This window comes from Nelumbo lutea, chromosome 1 (assembly GCF_056320005.1).
Source record: "Nelumbo lutea isolate HS-2025 chromosome 1, American lotus-T2T, whole genome shotgun sequence".
Classification (NCBI taxonomy): domain Eukaryota; kingdom Viridiplantae; phylum Streptophyta; class Magnoliopsida; order Proteales; family Nelumbonaceae; genus Nelumbo; species Nelumbo lutea.
Genome location: NC_142684.1, coordinates 186194776 through 186213042, shown reverse-complemented (window position 1 = coordinate 186213042; position 18267 = coordinate 186194776). Strand labels below are relative to the sequence as shown.

Sequence of the window (18267 nt, the reverse complement as noted above, 5' to 3'; positions counted from 1 at the left end):
GAAGTGAATTTATGTTCTCAATCTTGTCACCTGTATTTGGTTTATCCTATCAAATCTGTTTCCCTGTATTTGATTGCTGAGAAAATTTTGTAGGATGGTCGGATTCATTCCATATTAATGAATGATCCATGTAATTTCCATTTTAACCACACAAGACTTGTTTTGGGGATGATATTAGCATAATAGTATTTGAACATTGCCATGTGTCATGCTCACATGGCACAATTAAAATCGGTTAAACACATTTATTCTATCATCGATTGGTTCAGTCTTTTTAACATATGATATCTTTTCAATATCATAGTCGGACTTCAAAAGAATAGAACTGGTTAATAATACTATCTTCCAATTTTTTGTTCATACCGAACCATAAAAGATTCAAAGACTGAGGAGAAAGGTTCAAAGCTTGCAAAACTGTTAATATGAAGATAATGGTTGTATTTTCGATCTTATGCTTTTTTTTTTCTGTTTTTATCTGTAGACGCAAATCATTAGTGATGAGACTTGGAAACCTATAGATGGAATTTGGGATAAAAGAGTTGAGGAAATTAAGAAGGATGTTATGATGGAGATTGAGGAAGATAAAGAGAAACCACAACTTTTAATGGCTGATATATTCAATAAACAAGGGTTTATAGCAAAGAAGGGTTTTAGATCTACCAAACCAATAACAAGGGTTAGCAAATGGAAAAGACATGGGAAGAAGAAAATTTTGAATACACCATATCTAACCCTCCCAGAAGATGAGGATGAGAACTCCATTGACAAACCCATGCTCCTTGTCCATTAAGCGCCTGAAACACATGGAAGTGCTTACGTAGACCATAAACTTTGCCAAAGATGAAGGATATAGGTGGTTGGAGTTCAGACTGTTGCAAAGGTGGGGAGATGAGAACAGCGGGGTGACACCTATTTGGTGAGACCCCGCATCCCATATTTTGAGAATGGCATTCTCGCCACATCACAACATGTCTCCTAAAACAAACATGAGAAAATAGAAATATTCGATTAATATTCCTATTTTCTCATCTAGGTCACACAAACCAAACGAACTGTTAGAGGACTTCAAACACATCTTCCGAGGTCTCGCGAGATATATGTTTGACAAACCAAATACCTCGGAGCTTCCCAAACACGCCAGATTCTTTAGAGATATTCCAATGGCCAGAATTCGCATCTCTGCATCTCTTATCATTCATCAATGGGGTCAGACAGTGGGTTTTTTCCTAGAAAATACAAGGCCGTTTTCGTGCACAAGAAAAGAAAGGACAACAAATTGATTAGAAAGACTGTGGATGACCTGGAAACAAAATCATGCACACTGAGCTGGATCACTTATCACGAATGAAAACCACTCTTTGGTACACGTGATCCACATGAAAACCACACCTTATATGTATACCATTCCAACACCATCACCAAGGATGTATCCAATGCTCATTGGAAAAGAAGTATTAGTCTATAATGGTGGAAGATGGTTTTCTCGACTCGTTCACAGGTCTTTTCAAAAAGATTTTAAGGCATTTAAGACTTTGGCTATGGCCTATGGGCTATCAAATGCATCTGACCACGTTCATGTCTTACCATTTCAGACCTATTTTACCTTATCAGAGTTTGTATTAAAATCGAAACACAAATGAATTATACGTTTGAAAATGAAATTTTTTGGACGTTCGATCACTGTTCTAAATGTCAATATGCCCGATACACCGGTAAGGAGCACCCAGGGAGTATAGGTTTTATTTATTTATTTTTTTTCAAATCCAGTTCAGAGGGCCGGTTTAAAGTTCCTCCACCCCCTAAACCGGTCAAAACCTCGTACACTCTCTGTAGGGGCAGGTCGGGGGTGCTCCCGATACAATGCATATCAACCGATACGTAACAGTTTTTTGAACCTTGCATTAGATGCCTGAAAAAGTGTTATCATGCGACAAGCTCAAGGTCAGCCGAAGATTATCCAGTCGGGTTATTTTGAAACTGTAACATAAGATCAAGCATATACCACCTAAAAGAGCCTCGGCCATATGACCAAAGCTTCACTAACCTCTGTTCCTTTTTTCCATTCTGTATTGAGCGTTAACCAAAGAAGTGTTGCCGACTCCTATAACTCGATTGTGATACAGCACAACTGCAAGTTCCAACTAAATTGAAAAATTCAAATGGATTCTATTTTCGAAGGAGAAACGAGAAAATTGATTGCTGCTCATCTCATGCTTGCAGTGGGGTCCGCCATGGCCACGATAAGAAATGAGCTTTCCGTTGTGGCAGAATGCTTTTTTGTTCATTTGCCATCGAGACATTCTGTAGGTCCCACCCTTTTGTCATTCTTCTTTCTTATTAGATTCATCAAGCGCTGCAAGTCTCTCAACAAGTGGAGGATGAGAATAGTGGTAAGCCGAGTACCATGGATCTGTGTTCATTGCCGACAAATTTTCCTCCTGAAAACCATGCAGACCTCTGATGAGTAAAGAAATAACAGGCACCAAAAAGATGGTCACAGCAAATGCTCAAATATGCTCATCTAATTCAAAAAGTACTTAAAAAGCCCATTTAAAAACAGATAGCACGTCCAAACACCACCTTAGTGCAGAGCACATTCAAAAGAAATTCCATCATAGAAAACAATCATATTTGCTGAAACCCCCCCAAAATCACCCAGAAATATATTTGAACTATGCCAGATGGATAATAGCCCAGAAATCTTGTATCTTCGTTATTTTAAACTCATCCACACCCCCTCCCCAGGGGTGTCAAGTGGACTGGATTTGATCCAATTCAATCCAGTCCAATGTGAGTCCATTACAAATGGATCAGGTCCAATCCACTCCAATGAATATTTTGGACCATTTTGGACTGGTCCAATTCAATGTCTGGACCATCCAATCTGTTCAAATTTGTTTTAATTTAGATTAATTCTAATCCAAACCTGGCCCATGGACACCTATGTTCTTATCTTTTATCAATGGACCAGATAGTGGCTCAATCCAACCCAATCCAATATAATGGACCAGGTCCAACCCAATAGATACTTTGGACCATTAAGTCTGGACTGGTCCAAATCAATGTCTTGTTGGCCCTTCCAATCCGTCCAAATTGATACTGGTTTGGACGGGGTCCAATCCAAAACCAGTCCATTGACACCCTTAACCCTCCCCCCAAATAAAAAGAAAATGAAGAAACAAATTTCTACATAACTTCAAGCAAAGCAAAAGACAATAGGACCAAAGATGGCTGAACATAGTGTTCAACAGTATAAAGAAAGTCTATTAGAAGGCAAGGAAGAGTTCTGTTCGAAAAGCATAATGCACATAATAGTAGACAATACAGCCTAAACGAAATACTTCTATGAAAACGCATTCCAAATTTCCAATGCATTTGCATATTTTCAAAGAGATTATAGAGTTAACAAATTCACCTGCAGTTTCACAAGACCTGCACGAAGGGGTTTGGCCAAACCAAGCTTCTTGGCAAAGGCATCGGCCTGAGTTAAAAAATAATAATAAAGAAAAATATCCCCAAGGGTGAGAATAAGAGCAAAGCTCACAAGATTAAGACTTCGGTCAATAATGTAACAAAAAAAATCCTTACCTGAAACTCAAATGATCGGCTCACAAGATTAAGACCAAAGCTCACAAGATGCTGAAAAGGTATTACAGTATGCTGTAGACAAGAATAATCACGTCAGAAAAATAGGAAAAAGTGCGATAAAATATTCATGTCTTCCTTCAGTACACCAGTAATCATCGAAATAAAAAAAATCAGTTAGCAAGAAGCAATTTCCTAATATCAGCTCAATCAAAGATCAATGTCGAAGAGCTATTCTTTTAATCTCTCATTGAAATTACAAATAAAAGGACAACTAGTCGATTTGCTGGAATCTGTTGCATGGATGTAATATTTTACATAATACCACCTAGAAAATGATGTTTTTCCCCTAAAATTGCCTGAGTAATAAAATCTCCAACCTACTCAAAAGGTCAAAAATAAATTACTTTCACAACATAAATACAACCCTGTAGTACAGAATGTTAGGAATTCAACGAGTTTACAAAACAAAATAAAAAGATGGCCTGAAATTAATAAAGAACAGGAAATTATGATTATCCCATCCCACTATGATCTTTCACCTCCAATTGGTGTTGGAACATTGATTTGGTACGGACACTTGGTGGAGCTGCACTACATACCCTCTGGCAAGGGATCAGCCCCCCCCCCCCCAATAATTCTCCGCAGATGGTTGATGATCTCAGAGAAGAGAGAACGTCAGTGGTGTGAAAGAGGAGAGGGGAGGAAAGGAAAAAGAGGATCTGGGTCCCCCCCCCCAGTATTTGGGTCTTGGGTCCCCATCTGGGCATGGGGCCCCTATTTATATTTTCCTTAATAAGATGTTTCTAGAATTTTCTAATACATGTTTTCGCAGGTTATTTATTAAACCAGTCTGAACTGGGTGGACTTATCCAGGTCTATGGCGATTTGCAAGTCTATGCTCTTTTTTTGATGAATATTGCAAGTCTATGCTCTTACACTTGGATTTGATTCATAGTTTCAACTCAAGATGGCATCCACCTTGAGAGTTGAGAGTAGTTCAAACTTCAAGTGTCTTTAGCAGCCACTAATGACCTGTGTGACCACAAGAGCAACTGAAGTCCTTTCTTCTGGGATAAAAAGGTCTTAACTTCTTTTTTATTTCCAAAAACAAGGGCTTAGCCCTATGTTTTGTATGTTTTCTTTTCTTTCATATTATTTTTCTCATAAATATGTTGATATTCAATGTTTTGGTATGAGGTTTAGACTTATTTCATGAGGATTACTGGTAATTATTAGTTAAAGATAACTGCTGGTTGCAATGAAACCTAGGAAATGGTATTTATATTTTTATTATGAAAAAGAAAAACTCATCATCTAGGTGGGTGCCATAGGCAGCAAGGTGCCCCCCTGTTACCTAGCTTAGCCTTGGCACCTTGAAAACTATGGTCAAGCCAGTTGACCTAGTTGATGCTTAGTTCAACCCAAGTGACTAGTTGTTGACTAGTCAATGCTTTAATAACACTTCTCTGAATATTCAATACAAAAATCCACCTTGAGTACAAATTACTTGTCTGGAAATGCCTACTGAATTTACATGAAGACAATCAAGAATAGCAATGACCAACATGTCTTAGTAAATCAAGAAGTAGCAAATAACTTTCATGTCTAGATCAGATCAATATATGAGTGCATACTCAAGATACACACCTATATAGGTTCCTTTTAAGTTGAAAAAGGGTCCAAGATAATTTCTTACCTGAAATATGATCAGTCCAATGAGTACTGGTTGAGTATCAAAACCAAAACTCTCAAATAGATCCTTTGAGTTCCTCACAAGAGTATATCCTCCAAATTGTAAAAATGTGAGAACCTACAGTAACACAACAGTGTAATTAAAGAAAGCTAAAAGTACCAGATAACCCCCACCCAGAAGCTCAGGATAATGATGTCATTAGACATTAGGTGGTTGCACATGGCACAAATATCAATTATAATGGCACCAGACAAATTGCATTTTGTTACAACTTAGAAGCACATTCTATTAACAAGGACATCTTACAAAAATAAATCTTTATTAATGAGGTTCTATGTCTGCCACTACCCAAGTACATCTAACATAAGCATAGTATTAAAACAAGTTTGCCAAATAATCCAAACATGAGCTTAGGCCTTCTTTTTCTCTCACTGTTGCTCGGGTTGGTGAGGGGTGTCAACGGTATTCAAAAATCCAATTTCGATTTAATTCAAATATCTAATCAGTCGAATTCGGATATGACCTGATTCAATTCGATAAATATCCGAATTCGGCCGACTATTTAATTCTTATATATAATATATAAATATTTTATATGATTTGTATATATAAAATAATTAATTAATCGAATTCGAATCGAATCGAACATTTGAATATTTAATTGGATTCGAATTCGGATATTGCCTGATCCTATTTGAATTGATCCGTTTACACCCCTTTGGTGTGCTTTCAGACTTGGGTCTTTCTTGGGACCTAGGTTTCAGAAGGGATCTGAGAGATAACGAATGTGTTTCCCTAATGCTTTTGATCTCAACCTTGGAGAAGGTCCAATTAGACCAAAATTCAGCTGACAAAAAAAATTTGGTCCCCAGCCTCTGATGGCTTATTCTCTTGTGCCTCTTCTTCAGTCTGCTCACTCACCCTGAAACTTTGGGGGTGAATTTCCCATTCAGAGTAATCTGGTGCAAACTGATCCCTACAAGCCTTCTGTTGGGAAGTGTTCCTAGCGAAGGTAAACACCTGTGATGTGCTAGTGCTACAGAAAAGAAGGCCAAACAAATGCCTTTCTCCTCATGTGTGTGTCCTTTGTAAGGCTTGTGGTGAAACCCTACCTTACTCTTATGTTTCTTGTATTTGGGAATACTTTTGTTCTCTTTGGATGCAGATGAGCTCCCCCACAGGATGTAGCAAGTCTTTTCAGCCCTACCTTCCTGAGGCAACAAAGAAAAAGGGGAAAGTATTTATGGAAGGCAGCAAGAGCTGCTATGGTGTAGACTACATGGGAGGAAGGAAATCAAAGAATTTTCTTTGAAAAAAGCAAATCAAAGGTGGAAGTCATTGAAGCCGTAAAAATCAGAGCTGCACATTGGGTGATGACCATGGAATATTCAAGAACATCTCCACAAATGACATTCTCAGGAACTGGACTGAAGTGGCACAAACAGATGTACCAAAAGAAATTGTGAGGGTGGAGTGGAAACCACCTGCACTAAATAAACTAAAACTAAACTTTGATGGGAGTTCCTGGTGAGAGTGGAGTGGAAACCACCTGAACTAAATAAACTATAACTAAACTTTGATGGGAGTTCCTTTGGCAACCCAGGAAGGGCGGTATAGGGGGTGTGTTTACTGTGCTTAGAAATCATCAAGGAGAAGTTGTGGCACTATTCTCGAGACCAATAGGTATTGGTGACTCAATTCAGGCTGAAACTATGGCTCCCCTACAAGGATTAAAGCTGGCTGAGTGGATTGGAGCAACAGATTTAGAAATTGAAGGAGATTCACTACTGGTCATTTCTTGGGCAAAGCAAATCACTTCAGCACCTTGGAAGCTCAAATTTATCTTTAGGGAAATTGACCTACTTGCAAGGAGGTTCAATTCTCAGTTTGGTTGGGTGAAAAGAACTGCAAATGGTTTGGCAGATACCCTAGCAAAACAGGGAGCAGATAGATCTGCTTTGTTCTGGGCAGTGCTGTAATTGTTTGCAGTTTGGGTCATTGCAGTGCTGATACCTATCTCTTGTACCTTAATATTATCTTTGAAATTAATAAAATTCTTATTTGCTGATAAAAAAGTGATTAACCAACTGCACCATATTTGAATTCATATTTAAGTTAGGGAGCTAGGTATGTGAACCAACAAAACAGTGAAAGACATGTTTGTTCCATATCTTGCATTTGGGGTTTTGACTTTTAAAAGAACCACCAAAGCATGCAAAGCAACAGTTAACACCAAAACTTTATCATATTTATGTCAAATTTTGTGTTTATTTAGTTAAATAGAAATATAAGAAGTCAATTGTGTTTGGATTAAGGTTGTGTATAGCGGTCCCTCCACTTGGCGGGAGCCTCGTGCACTGGGCTCCCCAATTGAGTCTGGATTAAATTCATTTTCACCAATTATGTTCTTAAAAAAAAAAACTAATAATTAATGCATCTCATCTTCAAGTGCAAATTAGCTCAGCATATGATTTGAGGAATTGGGGCATTAATAAATTTCAAACTTTGCATAGGGTGGATATATATATATATATATACCTGAACAGCTATAAATGAATACATCGTGTGGTTAAGCTTCCAATGACCAAGTTCATGGGCAATAACTGCAACAACTTCCTCCTCGTTTTTGCACTGCAAAATGAACTTAGCCATGTGAGATAAAATATGTGAATGTATGCATCTGTATGTAAGAAAAATATTACTTAAAAACCTCAATATAAGTTGTACTGAAATTCAAGGACAAAGTGATTAGGCACTAAATGACACTAAGGGCAAGGGAAAGGCCAAAAAGGAAGACATATTGAATGAAAGGAGAAATTTAACAAGCAGCAGCATTGGTGGTGGAAGAAGGCAAGGAACATAAGTGGTGCAGGATCTAAGGAGTCAAGATTGGAATTCTTTGAATTGTTTACGTATGTTTGTATTTCTGGACAGCAAGGTTATTTTCTTCATTCTTGTATAGCCATAGTCTTATTACGTTTGAAGAACCGATTTAGGTAAGTTCCATAGCCAAACTCTTCAAGTCACATTCTTTCATTAGATAGATTACCAAAAAATTATTTCATTAGATTCTCCTGAAGAGAGCATAAGCCATGGACTAGGTTTGAGTAACCCGCACACGGCGAGGTGAAGTTTGCAGGCCAGCATGGTGAAAGGGTACCCATGACACATCACCAACAACAGAAGTAGACCTATCTCAGCGTGTTCGGTAGCACCACCAAAAAGCTACCAAGAAGACGATCGAGCCTTGAGGTAAAGATGATACATGGGGCGGACCTCCGCGAAGCACACATCCAATTTCTTCGAGGGCCCTTCTCACACAATTCAACTGCATAGCCATTGCGCGGTTTGAGTAACCTCAACACAAGGGGTGAAGTCCAAGCAAGCCGGCATGGTGAAATGGTTTTATCCCCATAAATGGACACCAACATAGGCAAGACCCGGGTTGGCCAGGAGAGCCCTGGAACTGGTAGAGCACACATCCAATTTCTTCGAGGGCCCTTCTCACACAATTCAACTGCATAACCATTGTGCGGTTTGAGTAACCTCAACACAGGGGGTGAAGTCCAGGCAAGCCGGGATGGTGAAATGGTTTTGTCCCCATAAATGGACACCGACGTAGGCAAGACCCGGGTTGGCTAGGAGAGCCCTGGAACTAGTAGACAAGTGGATGGCGCGGGACACAAACGCCCATTCACAAGAAGAGCCATTGTCGAGGACGACAATGGATTGAGTGGGGGAGCCTGTTATGGTCTGACACAGGCTTAGCCTTGCCTACACTTGGCAGGCTTACATTAAGGGACATCACCGTCATTTTCGCCTGTAAGATTTTTGGGAGAATTGATGTTATCTTCAAGCAGACCACCAAAAGCTTAACGTACTCTTTGAGGGGAGGTAGGTAGTCGAGTGAGTCATAAGCGTGTAAAGGTTAAGCGCGAGACCCCCTCGACACTATACTGTGTGCTTGTGCTCACCACTGATTAATGCAATACAAGTTGCCTTTTGTCTAATTTGTCTGCCTTCTTGTTGCCTTTTGTGTGTTGTTGCTTGCATTTGTAGGCTTTCTCGACCCCATCGAGCGTCGCACAGGGCCTCGTCGATTAGCCCCGTGAAACACTTTTTCTAAATCACCTACTCTAGGTTGGATTCAAAATCCAATCTAATCCAGCCCTCCCCAATCTTTTAACCCCATAAGCCTATCCCATATAAAATTGTTTTTTTTCCTTGATTAGTAAAAAAAAATTATTCATGGAAGAGATATATAAACAAATGGCTACATCCCTGAGATTGGGATGGCTAATACAGAAACTGTATACATCAAAGATTCCCTTCCCCACCCCAAAATAAACCCTTTCTATTCACCCTTTGTTTTGCCAATGCATCTGTCAATCCATTAGCCAATCTGTGGATCCATGTTACATTAATGCTTCTGTTTCTCTTGAGCTCCATTATCTCCATTAAATCCCCCCCCCCCGCATTCAACTTGCAAGTTTGTGTAGTTTAGATCTTTAGATCTTTAGCAATATTGTTTCCATTATAATTTCAATATTGGACCCCCCCCCTTCAACCTTGTTGAATTCCAATAACCTACTAATCCAGAGAAGAAAGCAATATTTTTCCATTATAATTTCTACAAAGCCCCTCCTATTCCTAATTTCCTATAGGTTAGTCCTACTGTATCCATCGAAGTTAAGCTTAATCAAGTGTTTTGGTAGTCATTTCAACTGGGAGAAGACAACATCACAAAAGACTAAGAAGTTGGCAATCCATTGCAACCACAGATGACATCATCGATGGTGAAGTCAATGAAGAGCCATGTTATTTTGAGCCAATGGATGATTTTCAATGCATTATTTTCTATGATTGTAGTTTTAGTTTTATCTTGGATTTTGTCTCAAACAATCTCCCATTCCTTTCACCACATATAGACCACAATACTTCTGCCCTGGTGCATCTCCACATTACTTTGCCTCTCTTTATTGGAGATTTTTTATCAGCCTCTCTTTATTAGAGGATTGAAGAAATTTGATTAAAAGAGGTTCACCAATTCCATCGGAGGAAACACCTGCATCAAAAAAATAAAGTTAAAAAAATGAAATGCAAAAAAGAATGTTGGCAACAAAAGAAAGAGATTAGCAAATGGAAGGTGCTCTCTCCACTAGCATAACAAAGGGGATAAACATGAGTAGATAAGCACCAACTAGGTATTGATGTTCATATGGTACACTTCCCAACAAAAGGCTCCGACTTTGAGAAGGATCAGTTCACTTCAGATTTCTTTAACAGTAAAGGAGTAGAAACTGACAAAGTGTAAGTAAGAGATCAAAAAAACTGAAGCACAAGAAAATTTTCCTTTAGGAACCAAATTCTTTCACCAAATTAGAAAGGTCAAGGCAAACCCCATCTAGAGAATTAACCAACTCAAGAGCCAAAGGAATTTCAAAATCCCACAACCCTTCCTAACCAAATCTAACCAAATCTATCCAACCATTCACCTATCTAAATCTGATTCCTAGCTCTACAAGCCCATCTTGAGTGAACTACCCTATATCAATTTGGCAGCAAAGCACACGTTCGCAATCCATCCTACATCACTTTGGTATCAAACCAGTAAGTCCTACATCGCTAAGGATTCTCCAAGGCACATGTTCAGGTAGCTCAAAATTTCTTCCTTTTCTCCATCTTTTCTTAATCGGTATACTTTTCTCTAGTTTGAATTCTTTTGTACCTCAACACTTTCTAATTTCCTCTTCAATATCTTCTGTGGGCTGCATTTTATGCCTTCTTTTGTTCCACAAATTACCTAAATCTAACTCAAACAAAAAAAAAAAACTGTCTAAGTTTTTTTTTTCCAAACACGAATGAAGTCATATCCTCTCAGCCCTACTTCCTACCTTCTAACAGAGAACAAACCTAATCACATGATATGGTAATCATGTTTTGATAAATGATAGAAGCAACATAAACAGAATAATGATTGAAAAAGTAAGGCTTTTCAAATTCCTATTCAATCCAACCAACAAAAATAAAATAGATAGAAAAAGAAGGGGTAGCAAGACAGGATTTAAGAAAGGGAGAATATCGTCTGGGGTGATAATGTAACTAGATGGGGAAGGGGATATTAATGGAGAAGGCTTTGTTTGTAAGACTTCCTCTAGCTATATTTGATCTTATCTTTTCACTTGCATTCTTACTCTGCAACTATGATGCACATCTTGTACATTGCTTTTTATCAACAAAATTCCTTTGGTTACCGATCAAAGTAAGAAGTGCCTCAAACCTGCTGAATCAATGTGTCATAAAGGACGATGCGCTTGTTATTAAAAAACCCATACATGTAAGCCTGCCAGGCATCAATACATGAGTTAGACAGAAAGAATAATATTAAAAAAAACTGTAGATACAAAGGAAAAATTAACAAGAAGCACATATGTACATTTGCAGCTATTAGAGTGCAACAAAGGAAAAGGAATTAATAGCAATCAACAAGAATTTCATTGAAATAGCCCACCATCCAAAAAGCTCGATAACAGGGGAAGCAAAGAATAAATGAAATGGAGATAACAAAATTGGTTTATCTTAGAATATTACAAAGAAAATCCCGGGTCTGGTGTTTTCCAAACTATAAATTCCCTGTCTACAGTCTACCCAACTTAGTAAAGCATCTGCCAAAGCATTTGCAGACCGAGGAACCATCTTAATGAACTGTTCAGATTGTGTCAAAGATTCTGAACTTGCCTAACAAAACTTCTATATGTCTAAGGTATTTCCTCATGTCTCTAATAGGACTTGGCAATCTCCTTCAATGATAATTTCTGTCGACCCCTTTGTGATTGCAAGTTTCATCCCTTGTAACAAAAGATAATATTTCAGCCTTCCAAGAATTGCCAAAACCAATTAGACTTGAAATGCTAAGCAGGATATTACCACTGTGATCCCTAACTAGTCCTCCAATGCCCGCCATTCCAGGTTGCCCAAGCTGCTGCCATTGAAATTTGGTTTTAAGTTCCCCTGTTAGGAGCCTTCCACTCCTCTTGGCTACTTAGGGCTCTAGTCTGGAACGCTGCCACTATTTTGTCAACCTCTTAACAGCTCAAGTAACACTTTTAAATTCCTCACATGCCAATACCCAGTGGACAATTTTCACCATCAGCAAATTAATGAATGAGCTGATGCCCATATCTTTATCTTTTTTTTTTTTTATAAGTGTATGCCCATATCTTTATCTTCAAATATACTTGCATTCCTTTCTCCCAAAATGCTCCAAAGGATGGCAGCTCTAGTGCAGTGCCATAATATGTTTTGTCTCTATATGGCATATCGACGGCATGTGAAGACTAAGTGCAATAAAGAAACTCCTGGACCCTCCTCTCTGAATTGCATATATTTTGAGCAAATGTATAAACTGAAACCATTAATTTTGTAATTAAACCATACGAAGCATTTGGCATCATAAGGTTTCAACTGAGCAGTTAAGAAATCCAGATCTATCCGTGCAAAAGGTACAATTTTTGGAAGGATTAACCCCCACTGTTTTCCTTTAGCCATTCAAACTAGTGTTGCTACTGATCAAAAAATAATAATAATAATAATCTAGTATGTCAGTGAAACCACCAGCATTGAAGCCTTTTTTGGATAGCTAACACTAAAAAGATTTCATTAAAGTGATAAAGAAGATACTTACTATCCACAACTGTAGGCAGTAGGGTACCAAAAACAAAGAGCACATTGCTGATTACCTTAACTTCTTACAGAGTTATGTCTTGTACTTTTTTTGAAAAAGGTAATTTATTGTATTAACTATCACACAGTTATGCCTTGTACCTTGAAGGTTAACTCCTGCTTTAGTTTCAGAGAATCTCTCCCTCTTTGAACTTGAAGGTTAACTCCTGTTTCAAACCAGTTTTCCTTCAATGTGTTTCAAGTGGAGACCATGGAGAATTTAATTAATAGACTGGATTTAGGACCAATAGTTCTGGTACCAATTGATGTAGGACTTGACTGAGCAAATGATGAGTCTAGGACAAGGAGAATTAGGATGGATTAATAGGTGATTCAGAACTAAGAAATAAAAAACGGTTAAGTTAGAAAGGGTGACTTAATTGCAAGAATTGCACGTTTGTTCAAGGACAGTAAAAAAACTTCAAAATAGAGAAAATATGTCTAGGATAGGAATTTTTAAAGAAATTTTATAGGTAAGGCTAGAATGGATAGTTGTAAAGGGCAACCAAGTTTGGTTAGGTTCAAAGTATATCTTGCACGTCATCATCATCTAAGCCTTATCCCTGACTTAAAGCATGTCTTGCACAAAAGGACAAAAATTCTACAATAAGAAAATTTTAAAAATTATGGAATCTAGGGTTCTAGATGGACTTTTGAGATGATATTTGAAGGGATGGAAGGTTAATGAAGATCTATGGGAGGTGGCCAAATATGGGAGCAGTTAAAAAAGGTTTGGTACAAAAAGAAGAAAACGGATGCAATGGGAAAATTTTGTGTTTTGATGAAAAAAAAAAAACACCTAGACCATTCCAGTCCTTTGAGAATGTTGAATAAAACTTTTAATGAAGAACTTATGGCTGTTAATACTTCATAGCCATAATGGCTTCTTGAATGATTAAAAAGAAAATAAATGGGCAAAGCAAAGAGGAGGGAAAACAGAATCACTCAACAGAGTACCTAAAATCACTCTAGATCATAGGAATGACTCTGCACATAGCAAAAGTTGTAAGATCTCAAATAAATTTTATTAATTCATCCTTCACACTTTTGCACTTTACACATGTATAAATACTATAAGAAAATATAATAATTCCTATAAACTTAAATAATGACTTCTATATTTTAAAAACAAATAAATTATAACTAGACAAATCAAATTACTAGATCAGACCCACAGACATGTTGAGTAACCAAAATACCCCTTCTGTCTAAAATTTCAAAAACATATAAAAATCCAGAATAGTTCAATTTTGACTCTTCCACTCTACATCAACTGGCCAATCATGGAATAGGTCCTTTCTCTTTCTCTTTCTCTTTCTCTTTCTCTTTCTCTTTCTCTTTCTCTTTCACTTTTCTTTCTTTCTTCTTTAATTTTTGTGCATCTACATCACCTCTTTTTACAAAGATAAGTTATATACAATAAATATTCTAATAGTCTCTGGGCCATTTAAGAATTATGACAATGATATTAGAAAGATAGGAAATTTGTAAAATGCAGAACAAATAGCTAAGAGTGGATTAATTGATAGCTCTATGTCAAAACATAAAATCTAAAAGAAGCAACTTGTGCAAAATAAAACACATCAAAGAAAGTTAAGTCCTTACATTGCTATGGCTTGACCTCATTGATCCATCAACAACAAAAAGCTTCTTTAAAGGGAACTTGAGTGAGGAAGCAAGAGTCTCAATTCTCTGACGAAGTTCTCCATCAGGAAGCTATCAGAGCACCAGTAGTCCAACAGAAAAATGGAAAAGGCACCATTAATCAAGTAAAAATACACCTAAATAGATCTCTTTTTCAGGAGAAATACATGAAATGTAAAATAATATCTTAATTAAACAGCTATATATGCAATTCAAAGTCATCAGTTATCTATATAAGACAAAAAAGTAAACAAAAATGCTTACAGGTGTAAACTTGTTGAAAAGTGGAGCAATTAAAACAGGGTATAGTGTCATCATCACAAGGGACAAAACAAACATAAAACCCCAAAGATAGATAGCCAAGTATGGACCTCCTTTCTGCATCAATGAAGTTGAAATTAGAATAATTCAATCACAGGAGCATCAATCTATACAGATAGTGATATAGAAGATGAATTACAGAAAAGAAATAAACAAATATATCTAAAAGGCATTTGGCTGATCTCTTCCCAGTGTTAAATGTGCTAAGTGCATAAACCACCAACATGACCACTGTTTTCTGTAATATATGAAATGCACAAGACACCGTGATTAATGCCACTAAAATACATTTTCGTCATGTACTTTTCACATCAACATATGAAACAATATAGATCAAAATGCTCACCATTTAGAAAATGCAATTTATTTTGCCCCCTACCATGAACACAACGACAAAATTCCATGCCTTAGTAGGCCTAAGAATGTAGCTCCTGACAATCTCAATAAAATAAACAGCATTTCCAGAGAGATTATGCTCATGCATTTTCCTAGAACTACAAAACCCCAGGGTATTTTCTTTAACTAAATGTAATCAAATGAATCTCTCTGACTCTCCAGCAAACAGTATTACCTGAACTATTACAATGATTGTAGCCACAATTGGTGGTCCAAGTAAAATAGAAAGGCAGATTCCTTTGAACATGTCCTTAAAGAATAGCCAAATTGTTTGCTGCAAAACAAGAAAAAAGATGGAAAAAAACTTAGAAACACCAAAAATCAAGTTGACAAACAAGTCAAGAAACTAGACATTGCAGAAGAGCCTCCCAAAGGAAATCCAATGTGCAAGGGAAGCATGACAAGAACATGGCTGACATGAAAAAGATCAAAGTACGGACTTTATTGAAACCATGCCGAGATTCAATCACAAATGTCGAGTACAGAGAGAACGGCAAGTCAGTAATCTGCATAAGAAAATTATAAAAAAGTCACTATTCAAACTATTAAGAATAACATAGGATCATTGGCTTATTATATAGAGGTGTTATGGAATTCAACAAACCACAAACAAGTGGTGGTGGTAGTAGAAGTAGTAGTAGTGGTAGTAGTAGTAGTAGTAGTGGTAGTAGTAGTAGTAGTAGTAGTAGTAGTAGTAGTAGTAGTAGTAGTAGTAGTAGTAGTAGTAGAGGTAGTACTGACTTAGGAGTTTAATTCTTTACAATATAATCTTGTATTGTATATATGCACATAAATAGGTTTGCACAACCATACATATGCCTGTGCAAACAAACAAGGTAGCACCTGGCTAAACAAAAGGAAAACAATTGTTTTCTGTTCTCATGATGAAGCATTTTATAAATTTCATGTATTAACTTTAATTGAAGGCGGTTGACTATTTTGTATATCATGGTGAAGCCTCTCAGTAACCCAAGTAGTGGTTTATATCTCTGTAAATTATACAAATATTGTTCTTTTAGTGACTATTCTGTCCCCAAAACTGAACAAATAAGCAATCTTATTTTCAGAGAAATTATGGACGCTTATATCCAAACCTGTGACCAAATCATAACACCGGCCAGAAAGGCAAGAGTGTGAAGTATTTCATTCTCAGGATTGAGGTTGGTGTAGATAAGAAATTCTGCTGATCTCTATAGACAAAAGAAGCAGATGAGGTTAGTACGATCCGTCACCAAAATAGAAGAAAAAGAAGTTGCTGCGACAAATCCTAACCAACTCACCTTCCAAAACCACGGCAATATACCAAAAAACAAAATTGCGGTGTCCATTAGTATGGTTACAGCCTCATGAATAAAGTGAAAATGGCTGAAAGAGATAAGAAATAGACCAGTAGAAACAGAAGCCAGTTAAACGTGTTGAAGCATATCAAATCATGAAAAAAAAATAGAACTTCAAAGAAACAACTTCCACGTGTAAGAGAAGCGATGGAGGAGGACGACATACCTTTTATCAAGGCTATAAGCTCGGGACTTTTCAAATTTTTCTTGACTGATCACACCTTCCAAAGGTTTAGGAAGGTTAGGCAGCTCCAGAGAACGATGTTGCCGTATATCCAAGTATGTTTCGAAAATATACATCAAAATCATAAAACCTGCAAAAAGAAATCTCCGATTACTAAGAAACTACAAGGCTCAGAAGAAAGTTCAACCACATACTGAAGGTTCAAGAGAAAGACTCACAGCAGGCAGGTATCAGCAGAAAGAATAAAAAAGGGATAATTTTTTTAGCAGAGAACCAAAGTGAGGAAAAATAAAAAAGAAGAGAGAGAATCCCAATCTGGGGAGAGGAAATGGGAATGATGAGATTCGGCATATTCAAAAGCAAATTTTGAAGGTGTTTCTGGCCCAACTATGTCACCAAGACGGAAAACCATAGGCGTATTTCATCTACACCAGCGGCAAAAACTGGCATGAGAATTACTAAGAAAGAAAACCCCAACAGAGAACCAACAAGGTATGACCTGGATATCCATATCAAACAACTGAACCATACTAAGCTCAATAACACAAAGAGCAATCCGAAGAGAAGATCGAAGAGACCAAATGAACCAAGAAAATTACCAATAAAGAATAAAAACAAGAATCGGAAGCACGCTTCAATCATTTTCAGAGAAGAACCAAGGCTCTAACAAAAAGAAGAACAATAAAGGGAAGGGAAAGAAAAGCAAAGAAGCAGAATGGCGAGAAACCCTACCTACGACAGATTCCATGTACGGAAACGCCATTGCAGCAGATTCAGAAGTGCAGAGCGCGCAAGCTCACAAGAGAGAGAGAGAGAGAGAGGGGAAACTATGAAGAGTCGAAGAGATGCTTTTGTTTGCGCGTTGGTTGAAAACTGGGAATTTTAGAAATGCGTAGCACACCAGCGCATGTTAGTTTAAGGCAGATGCAATCGGTTATCCATTTTGCTTAAGTACGAAGATAAAAAGATGAACCATCTTTGGATTTCCACACTGCCGTACTTACTACTTCAACAGTTAAACCCGAATTTATATACTGGGCTATCGGCTATCCATCGTTTAGTTTTACTTCTTTCTCACATTTTTACTGCTCGAAAAATACCACAAATTGAGACAGACAGACTCTTTCGATGCCATCTTCGTCTGCAAATCAGACACAAAACCTACTCTTCCAAACCGGTCCTCTCTCATTTTTCCTGGAAATTGCTCAAATTTCGCCTCTATGTATTTTGTAAATTGTAAATTGGCTGAAATAGAGTTTCAAAATTTTTACAAAGCAAGCAAAAATTAATTGTAAATTTCGCCTCGAGGGTAGAGTTTCAAATCCATACGAAATGAACATCCGCATGTATTTTAATACATACGAATTCAGCACATCCCAACA

At 37.4% G+C, this 18267-nt stretch overlaps 1 protein-coding gene across 1 annotated transcript; it reads right to left on the bottom strand.

Moving 5' to 3' along the window:
• Positions 1 to 1942: 1942 nt before the first annotated feature.
• Positions 1943 to 17890, bottom strand: ATSTE24 (Peptidase family M48 family protein). The gene is made up of 14 exons (XM_088961536.1): positions 17618 to 17890; positions 16868 to 17015; positions 16645 to 16729; positions 16459 to 16554; positions 15805 to 15870; positions 15540 to 15638; positions 14912 to 15025; positions 14609 to 14719; positions 11562 to 11624; positions 7820 to 7912; positions 5285 to 5398; positions 3589 to 3660; positions 3416 to 3481; positions 1943 to 2438 (listed from the first exon to the last, which is right to left on the bottom strand). The coding sequence occupies exons 1-14, from the start codon at positions 17646 to 17648 to the stop codon at positions 2322 to 2324; spliced, it is 1275 nt and encodes a 424-aa protein (XP_088817662.1). The 5' UTR covers positions 17649 to 17890; the 3' UTR covers positions 1943 to 2321.
• Positions 17891 to 18267: the final 377 nt, after the last annotated feature.

Coding starts and splice junctions, on each gene's coding strand:
- ATSTE24 (XM_088961536.1), bottom strand. CDS start 17,648: ATGGCGTTTCCGTACATGGAATCTGTCGTAG. Junction 16,555..16,644: donor TATTGCCGTGGTTTTGGAAG/GTGAGTTGGTTA, acceptor TTTTGTCTATAG/AGATCAGCAGAATTTCTTAT. Junction 15,026..15,539: donor CAATCATTGTAATAGTTCAG/GTAATACTGTTT, acceptor TCATTGATGCAG/AAAGGAGGTCCATACTTGGC.